The sequence below is a fragment of the Heterocephalus glaber genome, unplaced genomic scaffold (genome assembly GCF_053883595.1).
Source record: "Heterocephalus glaber isolate CG9 unplaced genomic scaffold, H.glaber_assembly_v1.0 deba00001452, whole genome shotgun sequence".
In the NCBI taxonomy this organism is placed as follows: Eukaryota; Metazoa; Chordata; class Mammalia; order Rodentia; family Bathyergidae; genus Heterocephalus; species Heterocephalus glaber.
In genome coordinates this window covers 5,077,430-5,090,763 of record NW_028258302.1, presented here as the reverse complement: position 1 = coordinate 5,090,763, position 13,334 = coordinate 5,077,430, and the positions used below count along the sequence as shown (strand labels likewise).

Sequence of the window (13,334 nt, the reverse complement as noted above, 5' to 3'; positions counted from 1 at the left end):
CTCTCTCCCCCAAACAAGAACAATCCTCCCATGGTATCTGTGGGAGATTGGATCCAGGACTCCAAGAAGATACCCAAACCTACAGATCCCCAAGTCCCTTATACCATACAAAATGGTATAATACTTGGATTTCACCTACAAATATTCTCCCATATACTTTTAATCATCTCTAGATCACTTATAATACTTAATACAATGTAAAGTCTTCATGTTCAGAATAGATGCAATTTTTTTTCAAATATTTCCAGTCTGGGATTGGTTGAGTCCATGGATGCAAACTAAAGATATAGAGGGCCTGTAGGTTTTCATATCCTGATCTCTAAGATACAAAGTAGTAATCTACCATACTGGGTTGTTGAAAAGATTAGCAATAATGTATGCAAAACACCTCAGCAGTAGTGACCTATCAAACAGTGATCTACTTAAAAGTAATTTTCAAGAGTCTAACACAGATTTGAAACATTTTTATTCTCTGCATAGTACAGTCATGGAATCTCTCAATCTCCAAAATATGTCCTCCACGGAGAGCAGGTCTCTTATAGGATACACACATGGCTACCATATGCCTCGGAACAACTCCATCTCTGGTTTTTCCTGTGCATCTTTTTTTCTTCCTCTTCCTTCTCTCTGCATTCAGAAGTCACTTCCCCAAGTCTTAAGGCCCTTTTATAGGTAGTCCTTGCAACATGGGAGTTGAGTTCTGTTTTGTCCTCTTTCAACAATTGCTGCCATTTGCTGGCGGTTTTCTGTTTCTTCATAGTTTTCCATTTCCCTGCCAGTTAGCTCTTGTTATTAATTGGCTTATATTAAAAACAGGGGCAGGTCAGTTTGCTGGAGATAGGAAAATGTTGAAAAACACCGCAAATAAAACAAAAGCTAAATAAGCAGCAATTGCTATCCAAAACCGTGGATCTTTTAGCAGTGCTTTATCAAAGCAGCTAAACACAGTGTAACCTATAGACATTCCAGCAAATCCACCTGCAATGTGAGCTGCAAATGACACCTTTAAAAAAAGAGAGAAAATAGTAATTAGTGAAGAAAATGCTAATTGCATATTTCTGTTACATCTCCCTTACTCAAACACAAATATCATCATAAACAAGAGCTTAAAAGCCTGGAGAACTAGAAAAGTAACAAAAAAGACTCTATGTGCACAGAGAAGAGATGTTCTAATCTGTGCAAAGCTAAAAAACCCATTTTCACCCACTCTTAGAACATAAGTCAGAGTCATTGTTTCTCATTCTTTTTGATCATCATTGCATTTAGGATTGGGCCAGGGATTTAGCTCAGTGGTTCCACCACCTGCCTCACAAGCGCAAGGTCCCAAGTTCAATCCCCAGTACCAAAAAAAAAAAAAAAAAATTCATTTAGGATGGTTCTGGATAAAACCAGCCAAAGGAATAGGAGTTGACTGATAAGGGATCCCACAAGGAACATCCTACAGAAATGGGATCCAGGATTAAAATACAAGTAAGAGCAAACTCCAAATTCAAAGATTGATCCCAGAAAAACTGACAATCTTTGATCAGTTCTATGTTATAAACTCAAACGGACCCAAATTTCCACTGCTATATTTCTGTCTGCTTTTGATTCTCTGTGGAGAAGGGAATCTCTACTGTTTTCTTCTGGAACGGCTACCGATGCAGTAGGTGTAGCAATGAAAGAGCCAAGTGAGAAGGACAATCCAAAAGTCAGATTTGATGAGCTGGGGGTTTAGCTTGGTGGTTTTGCTGCCTGCTGCACAAGCACAAGGACCGGAGTTCGATCCCCGGTACCAACAAAAAAAAAGTCAGATTTGCTTAGGAATTTTCTTAATTTCCAAACTGATATTCAACTACCCTAAATCACAAATAATCTGTATTTGATAACCCTTTTAATAAGTAGGCAGATTTTTTTATTTCAAGAAAAGAAACTGAACTCACCGGAGACCCATTTTCAGGGACAAAGAACCTCCTGTAAAGAGCAAATCCCATGTCCGATGCAACTAGAAGGAAAAAAACCCTGATTAAGCACCAGAATTTTTACCACTATGCCCCAAATGTTTTGGAGTCCCTGTAATAATCACAGGCAGCCATAGTTGAGTTTTACTGTGTGTTCTAAGAGCTCTGTAATTCATTAACTCATTAATCCTCACAACAACCTTATGAAGTAGGTACTATCATTATACTATTTTATGGATTTATTCGTCCAAAAATTACTTATGGATTCGCATCTCAGTGGAAGGCACCATTCTAGTTGGTAGATGTACAACAACAAGCAGATCACAGCGACCTCCCCTGTGAAGCTGATGGTGTAGTTGGGGAGCAAACAAAGCACACAGTATGTCAAATAGTGCTAAGTGCTATGCAGAAAATAGAGAGGATAAAGAATTGGGAATGCCTGAGGTGGGATGTGAGTTTTTATTTTATTTTGGTTTGGGGGTTTTGTTTTTGTTTTTCTGAAACAGGGTCTCACTATGTAGCCCAGGCTGGCCTCGAACTCACAGTGATCCTCCAGCCTCAGCTTCCTGAATGCTGGGATGACAGGCATGCACCACCACACCTGGCTGGGTGTGATTTTTAATAGGAGAACTAAGGAAGATCTCCTGAGAATGTGACCTTGAGGATGGTAAGGGAGCAAGCACAAAGTCCCTTCCTTAGTCAGGAGCCTCCCTGGTGTGTTGGAAGACACCAGTGAAGGTGACCTGCTTCTCAAAATGCAGCTCTCCCCAAGACTAGCAACATCAGCATCACAAGAGGACTTAAGTAGAAATGAAAGTTCTCAGGCCCACCCAAACCTACAAGCCAGAAACTGAGGAGGAGGCTCTGGTGGATCTGGACTAGTCAGGGATAAAGTGGCAGGTGATGAGATAAGACATCTCGAAGAGGCTAAATTACATAGAGGTTTTATGGGCCACTCTACGGACTTGGACTTTTATTCCAAGTTTCAGGAAGCTTTTGAAAGTTTTTGAGCACAGGAGTGATAAAATCTAACTGGTGTTTTATAAAGATCATTCTGGCCACTCTACAAGAAATAGACTACAAGGGAAGAACAGGAGCAGGAACAGGGTTGATGGTGCATGGCTGTAATCCCAATTGCTCAGGAGGCTGAGGCAGGAGGATCACAAATTTAAGGCCTGCCTGTACAACACAGTAAAACACTGTTCTTTAAAAAGGCTGAGGCAGGAGGATCACTGCAAGTTCAAGGCCAGCCTGGGCTACACAGTGAGTTCAAGGCTAGCTTGAACTACATAATGAGATCCTGTCTCAAAACAAAAAGTCTTCAGGACAATTAGCATTTCAGTTTCTCCATCCCATTTCACTCTTGTTTATCTTGGCCCTTCCTACATCTCTGCTTGGTTCATCCTGCTTCCTAGGGGCGATTCCTCCTGGGTTGCTGCAGTCTTCATACTGAGACATCTTCTCACCTAAAAAGAGGCTCTTTTTCCAATAAACCAAATCACTGTCCCCATGAAAAATTTGACAGACATCTTAAAAGAGATGATTTTATATGAATTTTTTTTTTGGTACCGGGGATCGAACTCGGGTCCTTGCGCTTGCGCAGCCGGCGGCAAAACCACTGAGCTAAATCCCCAGCCCTATATGAATTATTTTAAAGAATAAAAATATAAAATCTCCTTAACTTTTCCCCCAAGGGAAGCTTAGTTGCATAATTAGAAATTACATCCCATAAATAACGCTTGATGAAGGAAGGTCCTTAAGACCAATCATCCTTCACAAATAAGAATGTTTACCATTTAAAACAAAATTGTATACATGTTTCCAAGGAAATATGTATCAAATTGATATGTATTCCTTAGTTTATATTTTATTAATGTGGTATATGTTTTAATTCTCATTTTCAGGCCAAAGAACTTTTAGAAATATGCCAGAAACTGGGGAAAGTTAACAGCATATCCTACTAACTTTAACTTGGTAAGATGTCATAGGATACAATAAAAAGACATCACTGGGTTGGGGATGTAGCACAGTGGTACAGCACTTACCTGGGCATGTACAAAGCCCTGGGTTCAATCCCCAGTGCAAGAAAAAGAAAAAGAAGAGGTGCTGGGCGTGGTGGGGCACACCTGTGATCCCAGCACTCAGAAGGCTGAGGTAGGAGGATCACCATGAGTTTCAGGCCAGCCTGGGCTACATAGTGAGTTCAAGGCTGGTCAGTACTACATAGCAAAACCCTGGCTCAAAAAAAAAAAAAAAAAAGGAGGCGGAGGAGGAGGACAGGTGTACATCATTCCCTGATTTTAGTACTTGGCTCACATATTACATAGATATTTTGAGTTTCTCACGTAAGATAAACCATGCAATATTTAAGCATGTGTACTACTAGTTTCTCTTTGTTCATTGTAAAGAAAGTTTTGTCCTTTTGTTTGTTTCTTCTTTGTAAGAGAGTCTTGTTTGTCTATGACTTGTACTCTGAGAGTGACACTTTGGCCATTCTTTTAAGATCATGATACACAGTGTATTAACTATTGTTATTCTCTCATTATTTTGTTATGAAACTTTGTTTTGTTTTCTCATAGAATCAGAAGTTTTTCATAGAAGTTTTTATACATTCTTTAATGTCTACTGGTATTACATTAAAATAAAATAAAAGCTGAAAAAAGAATTATATAGATATCCTATGCATGAGGAAAGGGTTTCTACTCCACAATTGAAGAGTATTAAAGAAGAGCATAAACCATTTCCCTACTACTGATATGAGGTTTATTCTACAAGTTTATTTATAATTACATAAAACCAGCAGATTCACTGAAGACCTAGATACCTGTATCTATCTGTGCTCTCGCTCTTGACTGAACCCAGGGCCTTCACAGTGAGATATGTCCTTTGAACTCACCATCCTCTTGCCTCAGTTCCCCACCAGTTGTGATTCTTAACACCTCAAGAGGCAGCTCTGCTCCCACAGCAGCCCTCCTGGTTCCCAGAGACTCACTCTCCCTTCTCTGCCCACAATTGTCCCTTACCTTTTGTACTTCTTGTGGACAAAGAACTATCTGCAATATATTATAGACTATAAACAAGGAGTTCTTTTAGCTCAGAGAGAAATATTGGTCTTTCCAGTTAAATGGTTCACACTCTTATCTCTTTCAAAAGAATAGTTAGTTGCTCCTGGTATCATAATATGGATGACTGGAAAGCTTGACACCAAAAGCCATGGGCTTTATCAAGTGTTACCTCTGCCTTGGCTTTCAAGTCTGACCTGAAGGTCTGTCCTGTCCCTGCAGCCTCCTGTGGGCACAGCTCTACCTGAAACAGATCCCTAAACTCAAGTTACCACCCATGCCTTTGCCCTTGTTCTTCTACCTCAAACGGCCTGCCCTCACCCACAGTCTGTTGCTGCTTTCAGACTCAGCTACATCCCAGCCTCTCTTCAAAGTGAGCATCCTGTCTCCCTGCTCCGGCATGATTCTAGAATTCATGGAAATTTCAAAAACCAAGTTACCCTTCTAGTTTCTGAACTTTGGTTTCTTGTCTTCAATTCCTAGCCACCACTCATTGCTTATATCCTAGATCAGTTTGCTTTTTTAATCTGAAAATTTAGAAATTGTGGAAGAAGATAGATTATCTCAGTGTTTGCAAGCTTTCCTTTTCTAGATAAAAATCATATACAGATTCCAGTTTCTGAAAGAGAAAGTCCAGTATATAAAACATAAGTGAAGCTTTTGTGGGCAGAGTGGAAGGGCCCTCATGGCTCCTCCGACTCTAGAAAAAAATAGCAGAAATGTATCAGCAAGGTACCTCTCAGAACAACCCCAACGGGCTGTAAAAAGCCCTCTAACTACCTTTTTCTGCCTCAGACTGTGACACCAACAGTTCTTTCTGACTCTAGGCTGACAGTCACCCCCTATGTTAGTGTTTGGGAAATATGAAAAGGCCTTCTAAAGATTGCACCAGGAAAACTGAAAGAGTAGAGTGTCCACAAAACTCACTTACTTATAAGGATGATGATCAGTAGTCTGACAATTCCAAAGGCAGGAATCATTTCTCGAAAATTCTTGCAAAGAGATAAATAAGAATTATATTAGCTATCTATTGCCAAATGAAACTTCAACCCCACTCCCTCTTCACCTGGGTTTTTATTTAAAACAATGTTTGAGTGTCAAATATTTGCAAAACAAAGCATGGGTATAACTGCTGAGTTTTCAAACATACCTGGGAAGTAGAATGTGAATGTACTTTGGACAACAAAATGGACTGCGATGTTTAATTCCATGTTATAAACTAGATACAATTTCATTAACTAGAAATTAAATATAAGTAATGTAAAATCAACACTTAACATGTCAATAGATGAATAGAAAGGTAGATAAATAAGTATTATCAAACTAAGGCTGATAAAATACTTCTAAGCTTTTTTGGTTACTATTCACTTGCTACTTCTTCATCCTCTTCCCAGTAGTAGTTAGCAAAGACTCAACTAAAATGTATTAATTTATTTTTTTAAAGATAATTTCAGAAGGGCCCAGGGATTTAGCTCAGCGGCACTGTGCCTGCCTCACAAGCGCAAGATCCTGAGTTCAATCCCCAGTGTTGGGAGCAATGCTACATAATTCTAGGGAAAAATCATTTGAGTAGGCCTAGTTCTCCTGCCTACAGGCCAGCTAGGACATTCCAGACATAATTGCATTTTGGCCTCTGGTCACAACTGAGACCTCAGTGACACCCCCCCCACCGATGCTGCAATGTCCAGGACAAGACCACACCTGTGGGAGACTCCAGGGAGGAACCAAATCTTCATCTACATAGTTCCTCGTTGTTCTTAGATTTCCACTGCCCCCCAGCCTTTTGTTACACCTTGTTTATCCCAATGTGAAGTACTGAACTCTATTTTTCACTTGTTACATCTGTTTCCCCATGTACTGAATAAAAGGTGCTGCAAGCTAGGGGTCTTTTGTCTTTGCTGCCCAGAGCAGCACTGATCAGACCCAAAGCTCAGCTTCTTCTCAGTCTCATTTGTCTACCTTTCCTGTAATTCGCTGTGTGCTGCCGTGGCTCACAGGAGACTAGGACTTACTGCAGAGGTTCTGGTAACGTCCCCTTCCCCTGCTCCCTACACCCCAGTACCAAAAAAAGAAAAAAGATAATTTCAGAAGAAATTAAAATGTTGATTAAAAAACATTGTTTGGTTCTAGCTTTGAACATTCTCACTCCAGCTGGCAGGAGCCCAGTGTGTCACTAGCGAACTGCTGAGCCAGACACCTCCGCTATAATTTATTGAGCTGCTCCTCCCTTCCCTTCCAAATTATTAGCTCTTCCCAGGGAGTAGAAGTGCTGAAATAGGAGTGTTTATTTTAAATCAGTTATTTTCAAACTGTCATAAACATGACCTACAGTTAAGAAATAATTTACATAACTCAGTACACACATAAATCAAACAGTACTTACCCTTAGTGCATGTGATACACACTGATTTTTTTTTTCTTTTTGTTTAATTTTGGGTCACAAGACAAACTGAGTTCACAACCACTAATGGTTTGCAATCCAAAGTTTGAAAAATATCTTTCTAAATGACTTCTATATTTGGAACAATTTTATAATTGCTTGATATTTGTCGTCCTAGAATATTTTTAAATATACCTAAATGATCATAGGATTGAGAACAAATCAAGATTTTAGTCTGTTTCCAAAAGACTTTTGGCACTTTCACGATCATGAGAGCATAAAAATTACATGCCAAGGACCAGGGATTTAACTCAGTGGCATCGCACCTGCCTCGCAAGTGCAAGGTCCTGAGTTCAATCCCCAGTACCAAAAAAATGATCTGCCAACCTCAGAAGGCAATTTGCCATTTGGATATTGAAATTAAAAGCTTCATCCAGTAAATCCACTTCTAGAAATTTATCCTACAAAAAAATGCACAAATGCAAGGAGATAAATGTAAAAGAACACTTTACAGCATTATGTCTAAATATGAAAAGTTAAATTTACCCCACATTATTTTTCAGTGAGATTTCTTAAGTAAGTCATGATGCAGCTATACAGAGGATGCTATCAAGCACCTGAAAAGACTGAGAGGGAAGTCTGTGTACTGACGTGGGAAGACGGGCAGCTTACTAGGCTGTTAGGATGCAGGCTGTACAGAGGAGGACATCCTGTACTATTACTATTAGTAGGATCTTGAACACATATAGGAAATGTCTGGGGGGAGATTTTATATATAAATATACATTAGATAGGTAGATATAGATACAGGGGTGATTGAGAGATATGGTGAGTGTTTAAATTTTTAAAAACCTTATTTCAGGAAAAGACACATTGCCAGGAATAATGTGACAAGTGTGTTCAAAGCCAGGGGAACTATTTTGAGTATTTGGGAATTTTACTGTAATAAATTTTTTACTTTAAATATTCACCATATCTTATGATCACCCCTCGTTGATCAACCATTTACTGCAATTTCCTTCAAAAACATTATAGTATGTTTTCATCCACCTTATTCACCATATCTGGCACCATGCAATTTCTAGGTCTTCTCTCAAATCAAAATGACCATGAGAGGTAAATGTTTTGAATCAATTCAGGCATCAAGGAAGTCACACAGAACAACTAAAGACATGAAAGAGGACTTCCAAAATGGCTTCAGAAAGTGGCAAGAAGGATGGAATAAGTGCGTTCAAAATGAGGGGGAGTGTTTTTAAGGGGTTAATGGCAATATGATTTTTACCATAATTTTTTTTAAATTTTTAAATACTACATTTTTTGTCATACCAGATAGGTAGGTAGATAGATAGATAGATAGATAGATCTGTTAATTGAATACTATACTGGGGATCTTAATTTTCTTTTATTAACTGAGTTTTATTAGTCATTACTTTTGAGATGAGAATATAAAATACAAACGGTAACTTTGGTAGCCATGATCCTCATAAAGAATATTAGTGCTCAGTAAATATGGATAAGTGAAGATTCTCTGAACCAAACAACAGTTTTTCTTTTGGGACAAAGGGCCTGGGGGTGGAGCAGTCACCTAGTGCGTGCAGTTCCCAGCCTTGGGAAAATAACAAAGTTCATAGAGTCCATTCCCAAAGTTCTTACCACTAGGACATTCATAAAATAGCCTCCCATCAAGGCATAGACTCCTCCTGAAGCACCCACCAGAGATTTGAGCGGGTCAAAAATAGAACTGGCAAGGGAACCTAAAGAAATAAAACAAAAAGATGACATGACTATAGGAATCATAAAAAAGAAATCTTTCTAACTTGCCCAATTTTTCTGAAACATTCTATGTTTGACAGAAAAGCAGTATAATAGAGACAAGAGCACAGACTCTAGAGCCGGACTTACCAGATGTGTGTCTTGAGGAAATAACTTAACCTCTCTCTACCTTAGTTAACCTAACTACAAAATAGGAGTATTAACGGAACTGACCTCAGTGGGTTGCCACGAGAAGCAAATGCATTTTTACATATGCAGTCCTTAGAACACTGCCTGAGATGTACTGTGTATGAGTTTTTTGGGGTTTTTTTGGTACTGGGGATCGAACTCAGGACCTTGCGCTTGCAAGGCAAGCAGCAGAACCACTGAGCTAAATTTCGAGCCTCTGAGATGTACTGTGTACCTCTTTGTGATTCACAATATCCCATACATTTGGTCAAAACCATCAAAATATCTGAGACATTCCAGTATTTTATTAACTAAGGGCTATCTTTATCCCAGACCCATGATGCAGCCTCAAAATCCTATCAAAATACCATTCAATTAGATTCCCTAAATGAGAAGAAGTATATTTCCTAACCCATCTTGGACAAAAACAAGGCTTTACCAACCATCTTACACAAACTCTAAGATGTTCTCTCTGTACTGTTTCATTCTATTACCTGGTCTCCTCCTTTAAGGCCCCCCTTCGTTCCTTAGGGTACAATATGATATCATTCCTACTTTGTGCCAAGTGACTGACCTAGGAAACTGATACCTAGATGAGCAAACAACTATTATAAAAGGCAGACTGAAACTACTATGTTTAACACATAGTCAGGTGTGGTGGCACACACCTCTCATCCCAGGACTTAGGTGACTGAGAAGGAGAATGGCTGTGAGTTCAAGGCCAGCCTGAACTACATAGTGAGAGCCTGTCTCAAAAATAAATAAACAGGGCCAGGGATTTAGATCAGTGGTTCCACTGCCTGCCTCGTAAGCGCAAGGTCCTGAGTTCGATCTCCAGTATCAAAAAAAAAAATTTTTTTTAATAAATAAATAGGGAGGGAAGGAGGTTGAGGGGGTGGGTGGGATAAAAAAAATTATTAAAAATATAATAAAACTGGCTGGGATGTAGCTGAGTCATACAGCATGTGCTTAGCATGTATAAGGTCTTAGATTCAATCTTCAGAACCAAGTAAATAAGTAAAATATAATAAACTTGCTGTAGTGTCACTTTGGCAGCACGTGTACTAAAATTGGAACAACATAGAGAAGATTAGCATGGCCCTGCATGAGGATGACATGCAAATTCATGAAGCATTCCATATTTAAAAAATAAAAAACTTGCTATAGAAATACTTAGGAAGAAATGACTTTTTCAGCATAAAGGTAGTGGACCAGTTACTCCAAAGAAGAGGAGATAGCTTTTTGGTGGGAGAGAGGAATTCTGGGGATACTCAGGGCCTTTGCACTGACCTACATTCCCCAATCTTTTCTTTTTATTTTTAAATTTTGAGACAGGCTCTCACAAATTCCTAAATTGTCCAGGCTAGGCTCAAACTTGAGATCCCCCTGCCTCAGCCCCCCAGAATGCTGGAATTACAAGCAAGCATCACCATGCCTGGCTAGGAGATAACATTTTGATTAAACTTTGAAGAAACTTTAAAATTTGGATAAGGAAAACAAGAGATGTATTCAAAACTTAGGGAACTAGAAACCAAAGGCATAAAAACATGGATGATAAAGGCAGGTGTGGTACATGCCTGGAATTCTAGCACTTGGGAGGTGAAGCCAGGAGGATTGTTGAGAGTTCAAGGCCAGTCTGGATTGCATAGCGAGACCCTGTCTCAAAAAAGCAAACAAAAGGGCTGGGAATTTAGCTCAGTGGTGCCACTGCCTGCCTCGCAAGCACAAGGTCCTGAGTTCGATCCCCAGTACCAAAAAAAAAAAGCAAACAAAAATGGAAAACAAAAGTAGATCTGGCTTGATTGGGGAGCTGCAGGCATTGAAAAAGCTGGCAATTAGAACTTGGAGAAGAAGATGGAGATGAAGATGTGGGCAGCCTTCGTTTCTCTGGAGGTCTTCCTCCTGGATTTGCAGAAAATCATCATGAAGTACATCAGTCATTACAGATAAATGGGAATGTCTGGCCCTAAAATGTATATTCAGAGATATCTCCAAATTAAGTTGTAATCTTCAGATCCTACTTAGATGTGGGATGAGGTAAGAGGAGCAGGCCAAGGCTGTGAGCTACAGCTGGACATGATCGGGACCTGTTTAAGAAAGACAGCTCCGGGGCCAGGGATTTAGCTCAGTGGTGCCGCCTGCCTGGCAACCACAAGGTCCCGAGTTCAATCCCTGGTACCAAAAAGAAAAAAAAGAAAAGAAAGACAGCTCCAAGGGATCAATATCGGAGGGATGAGGAAGAAGCCAAAGCAATTTAGTGTGGGGATAATGGACAAAATATATCAAGATAGAAACAAGTAGGCAATCAGATGTATGGAGACCACCACTGATGGCAAGGCGGTAGAGAAAAACAGAAACAGTATGTAGCCAGAGAACAAGCACCTTGCCATAGGACAGAAATCTCACACCTTGTCCCTAACTGGTGGGCAGCACAGGAAGCTACTAGCCACAGTCCCACAGCTGCTATGTGGCAGAGCTAAGGATCCAAACCAGGCAGTCTGACTCCAGAGTCGTGTTCTCCAGGAGGATGCCGTGCCGCCCTTCCAAATTTGAAAGAATTTACTGACAGACAGTGGCAGAAAAAGTCAGAGAAGTTAGATGTCCTGGATATGCAAGCAAAAATACTCTTGGAAAAGAGCAAAGAAAAGCAAGCTTCAGAATGAGGAAAGACTTTGGTTACACCCCTGACATTTGATTTTCATTCAGAATTTGAAGAAGTTATTGTTACATCCACATCTAAAACAGTATAAGAAATCAAAAAAGTAACTACCATTGTGACTTCAGACTTCCAGTTTGAAGGTTTAAAGCATTACTTTGTGGGCCGGGGATTTAGCTCAGTGGTTCTGGCGCCTGCCTCGAAAGCTGAAGGTCCCGAGCTCGATCCCCGGTACCAAAAAAACAAAAAAAACCCAAAAAAAATAAAGCATTATTTTGTATTTATCTTATATTGAGTTAAAATATACTAAATATATTGATATTCTGAATATTCCTAACATAAAATATGTATTATAATAGCTTACTAGTAGAGATGATAACTGCACTTCTGAATTTTTAAAGAAAGCCCTTTCTTGAACTTAATTATATTGCTCCAAATTAATGTTAGGATTTTTTTTTCCTGTACTGAGGATTGAACCCAAGGCCTTTGCACTGAGTTACATCCCTAATCCTTTACTTTTTTATTTTATTGGGGTTTTTTTAGACAGGGTCCCACTAAGTTGCTAAACTGTCCAGGCTAGGCTCAAATATGCAATCCCCCTGCCTCAGTTTCCCAGAGTGATGGGGTTACAGGTGTATGCCACCATACCTGGCTTCAGGATTTATTTTAAACCAAAACTAAGGTGAGGAACATATATACAATTTTATGTACATGTATACATGTACATGGCATACACATATGTACACTAATATGTATATGCCATTATGTAACAATAGAACATATGGGCAATGGCTCATTAGATACATTTAAAGGTAAGGTGCCATGTTTTATAGTGGTATTTTCCAGAATGATACTGTTGCTACTGTTTTCCTGTCTGACAAGATCATGTCCTAAATAGTTTCTAAATGCATCATTGATTCTGTGTTATTGACAATATAACCCATCAGTAGCTGAGTAATGTTCTGGGTTTTTTTGGTACCGGGGATCAAACTCAGGTCCTTGTGCTTGCAAGGCAGGTGAGGTGCCACTGAGCTAAATCTCTGGCCCAGTAATGTTCTTTTTGAATCAAGACAGGCTGACTAGGAAGTTTGAGGCCAAAGGCAAAGTCAGTCTAAACTGTCAAGACAAAGTGGGGAAAAAAAACTCTTAACATCTAAAAAAATAAAGACCAAAGGCACTTATTTCAAAGATTCAAGGAACTAGTGACTTTGGTTTGAGCAGTGTCCAGAGAATCAAACCCATGAACAACAATAAAAAAGGACATGTATCAGTCACTTTCCTGCTGCTGGGACAAAATACCCAACACCTACAACTTAAAGGAGGAAAGGTTTATTTGGGCTCACAATTTCAGTCCA

At 39.5% G+C, this 13,334-nt stretch overlaps 1 protein-coding gene, 1 long non-coding RNA gene and 1 other non-coding gene across 8 annotated transcripts in view; 2 read left to right on the top strand and 1 right to left on the bottom strand.

Annotated features, from left to right (window-relative positions):
* LOC147827189 (uncharacterized) overlaps positions 1-13,334 on the top strand; it is a 50,746-nt gene that overhangs the window by 14,186 nt on the left and 23,226 nt on the right. The gene's annotated exons all lie outside the window — the stretch shown is intronic.
* The window catches only part of Rhbdl2 (rhomboid like 2), a 39,179-nt gene continuing 26,294 nt past the window's right edge, over positions 450-13,334 (bottom strand). The window contains exons 5-8 of one of the 2 annotated variants that reach the window (XM_004851011.3): positions 9,036-9,136; positions 5,934-5,994; positions 1,923-1,984; positions 450-1,003 (exon numbers count right to left, since the gene is read on the bottom strand). In XM_004851011.3, the coding sequence (XP_004851068.1) occupies positions 824-1,003; positions 1,923-1,984; positions 5,934-5,994; positions 9,036-9,136 (404 nt within the window). In that variant the 3' untranslated portion in view covers positions 450-823. The remainder of the gene's footprint in view (positions 1,004-1,922; positions 1,985-5,933; positions 5,995-9,035; positions 9,137-13,334) is intronic. The other variant, XM_004851012.3, reaches the window with a different exon arrangement.
* On the top strand, positions 10,365-10,469 carry LOC147827190 (U6 spliceosomal RNA). The gene has a single exon (XR_015452835.1). It is a non-coding gene; the product is annotated as a U6 spliceosomal RNA (small nuclear RNA).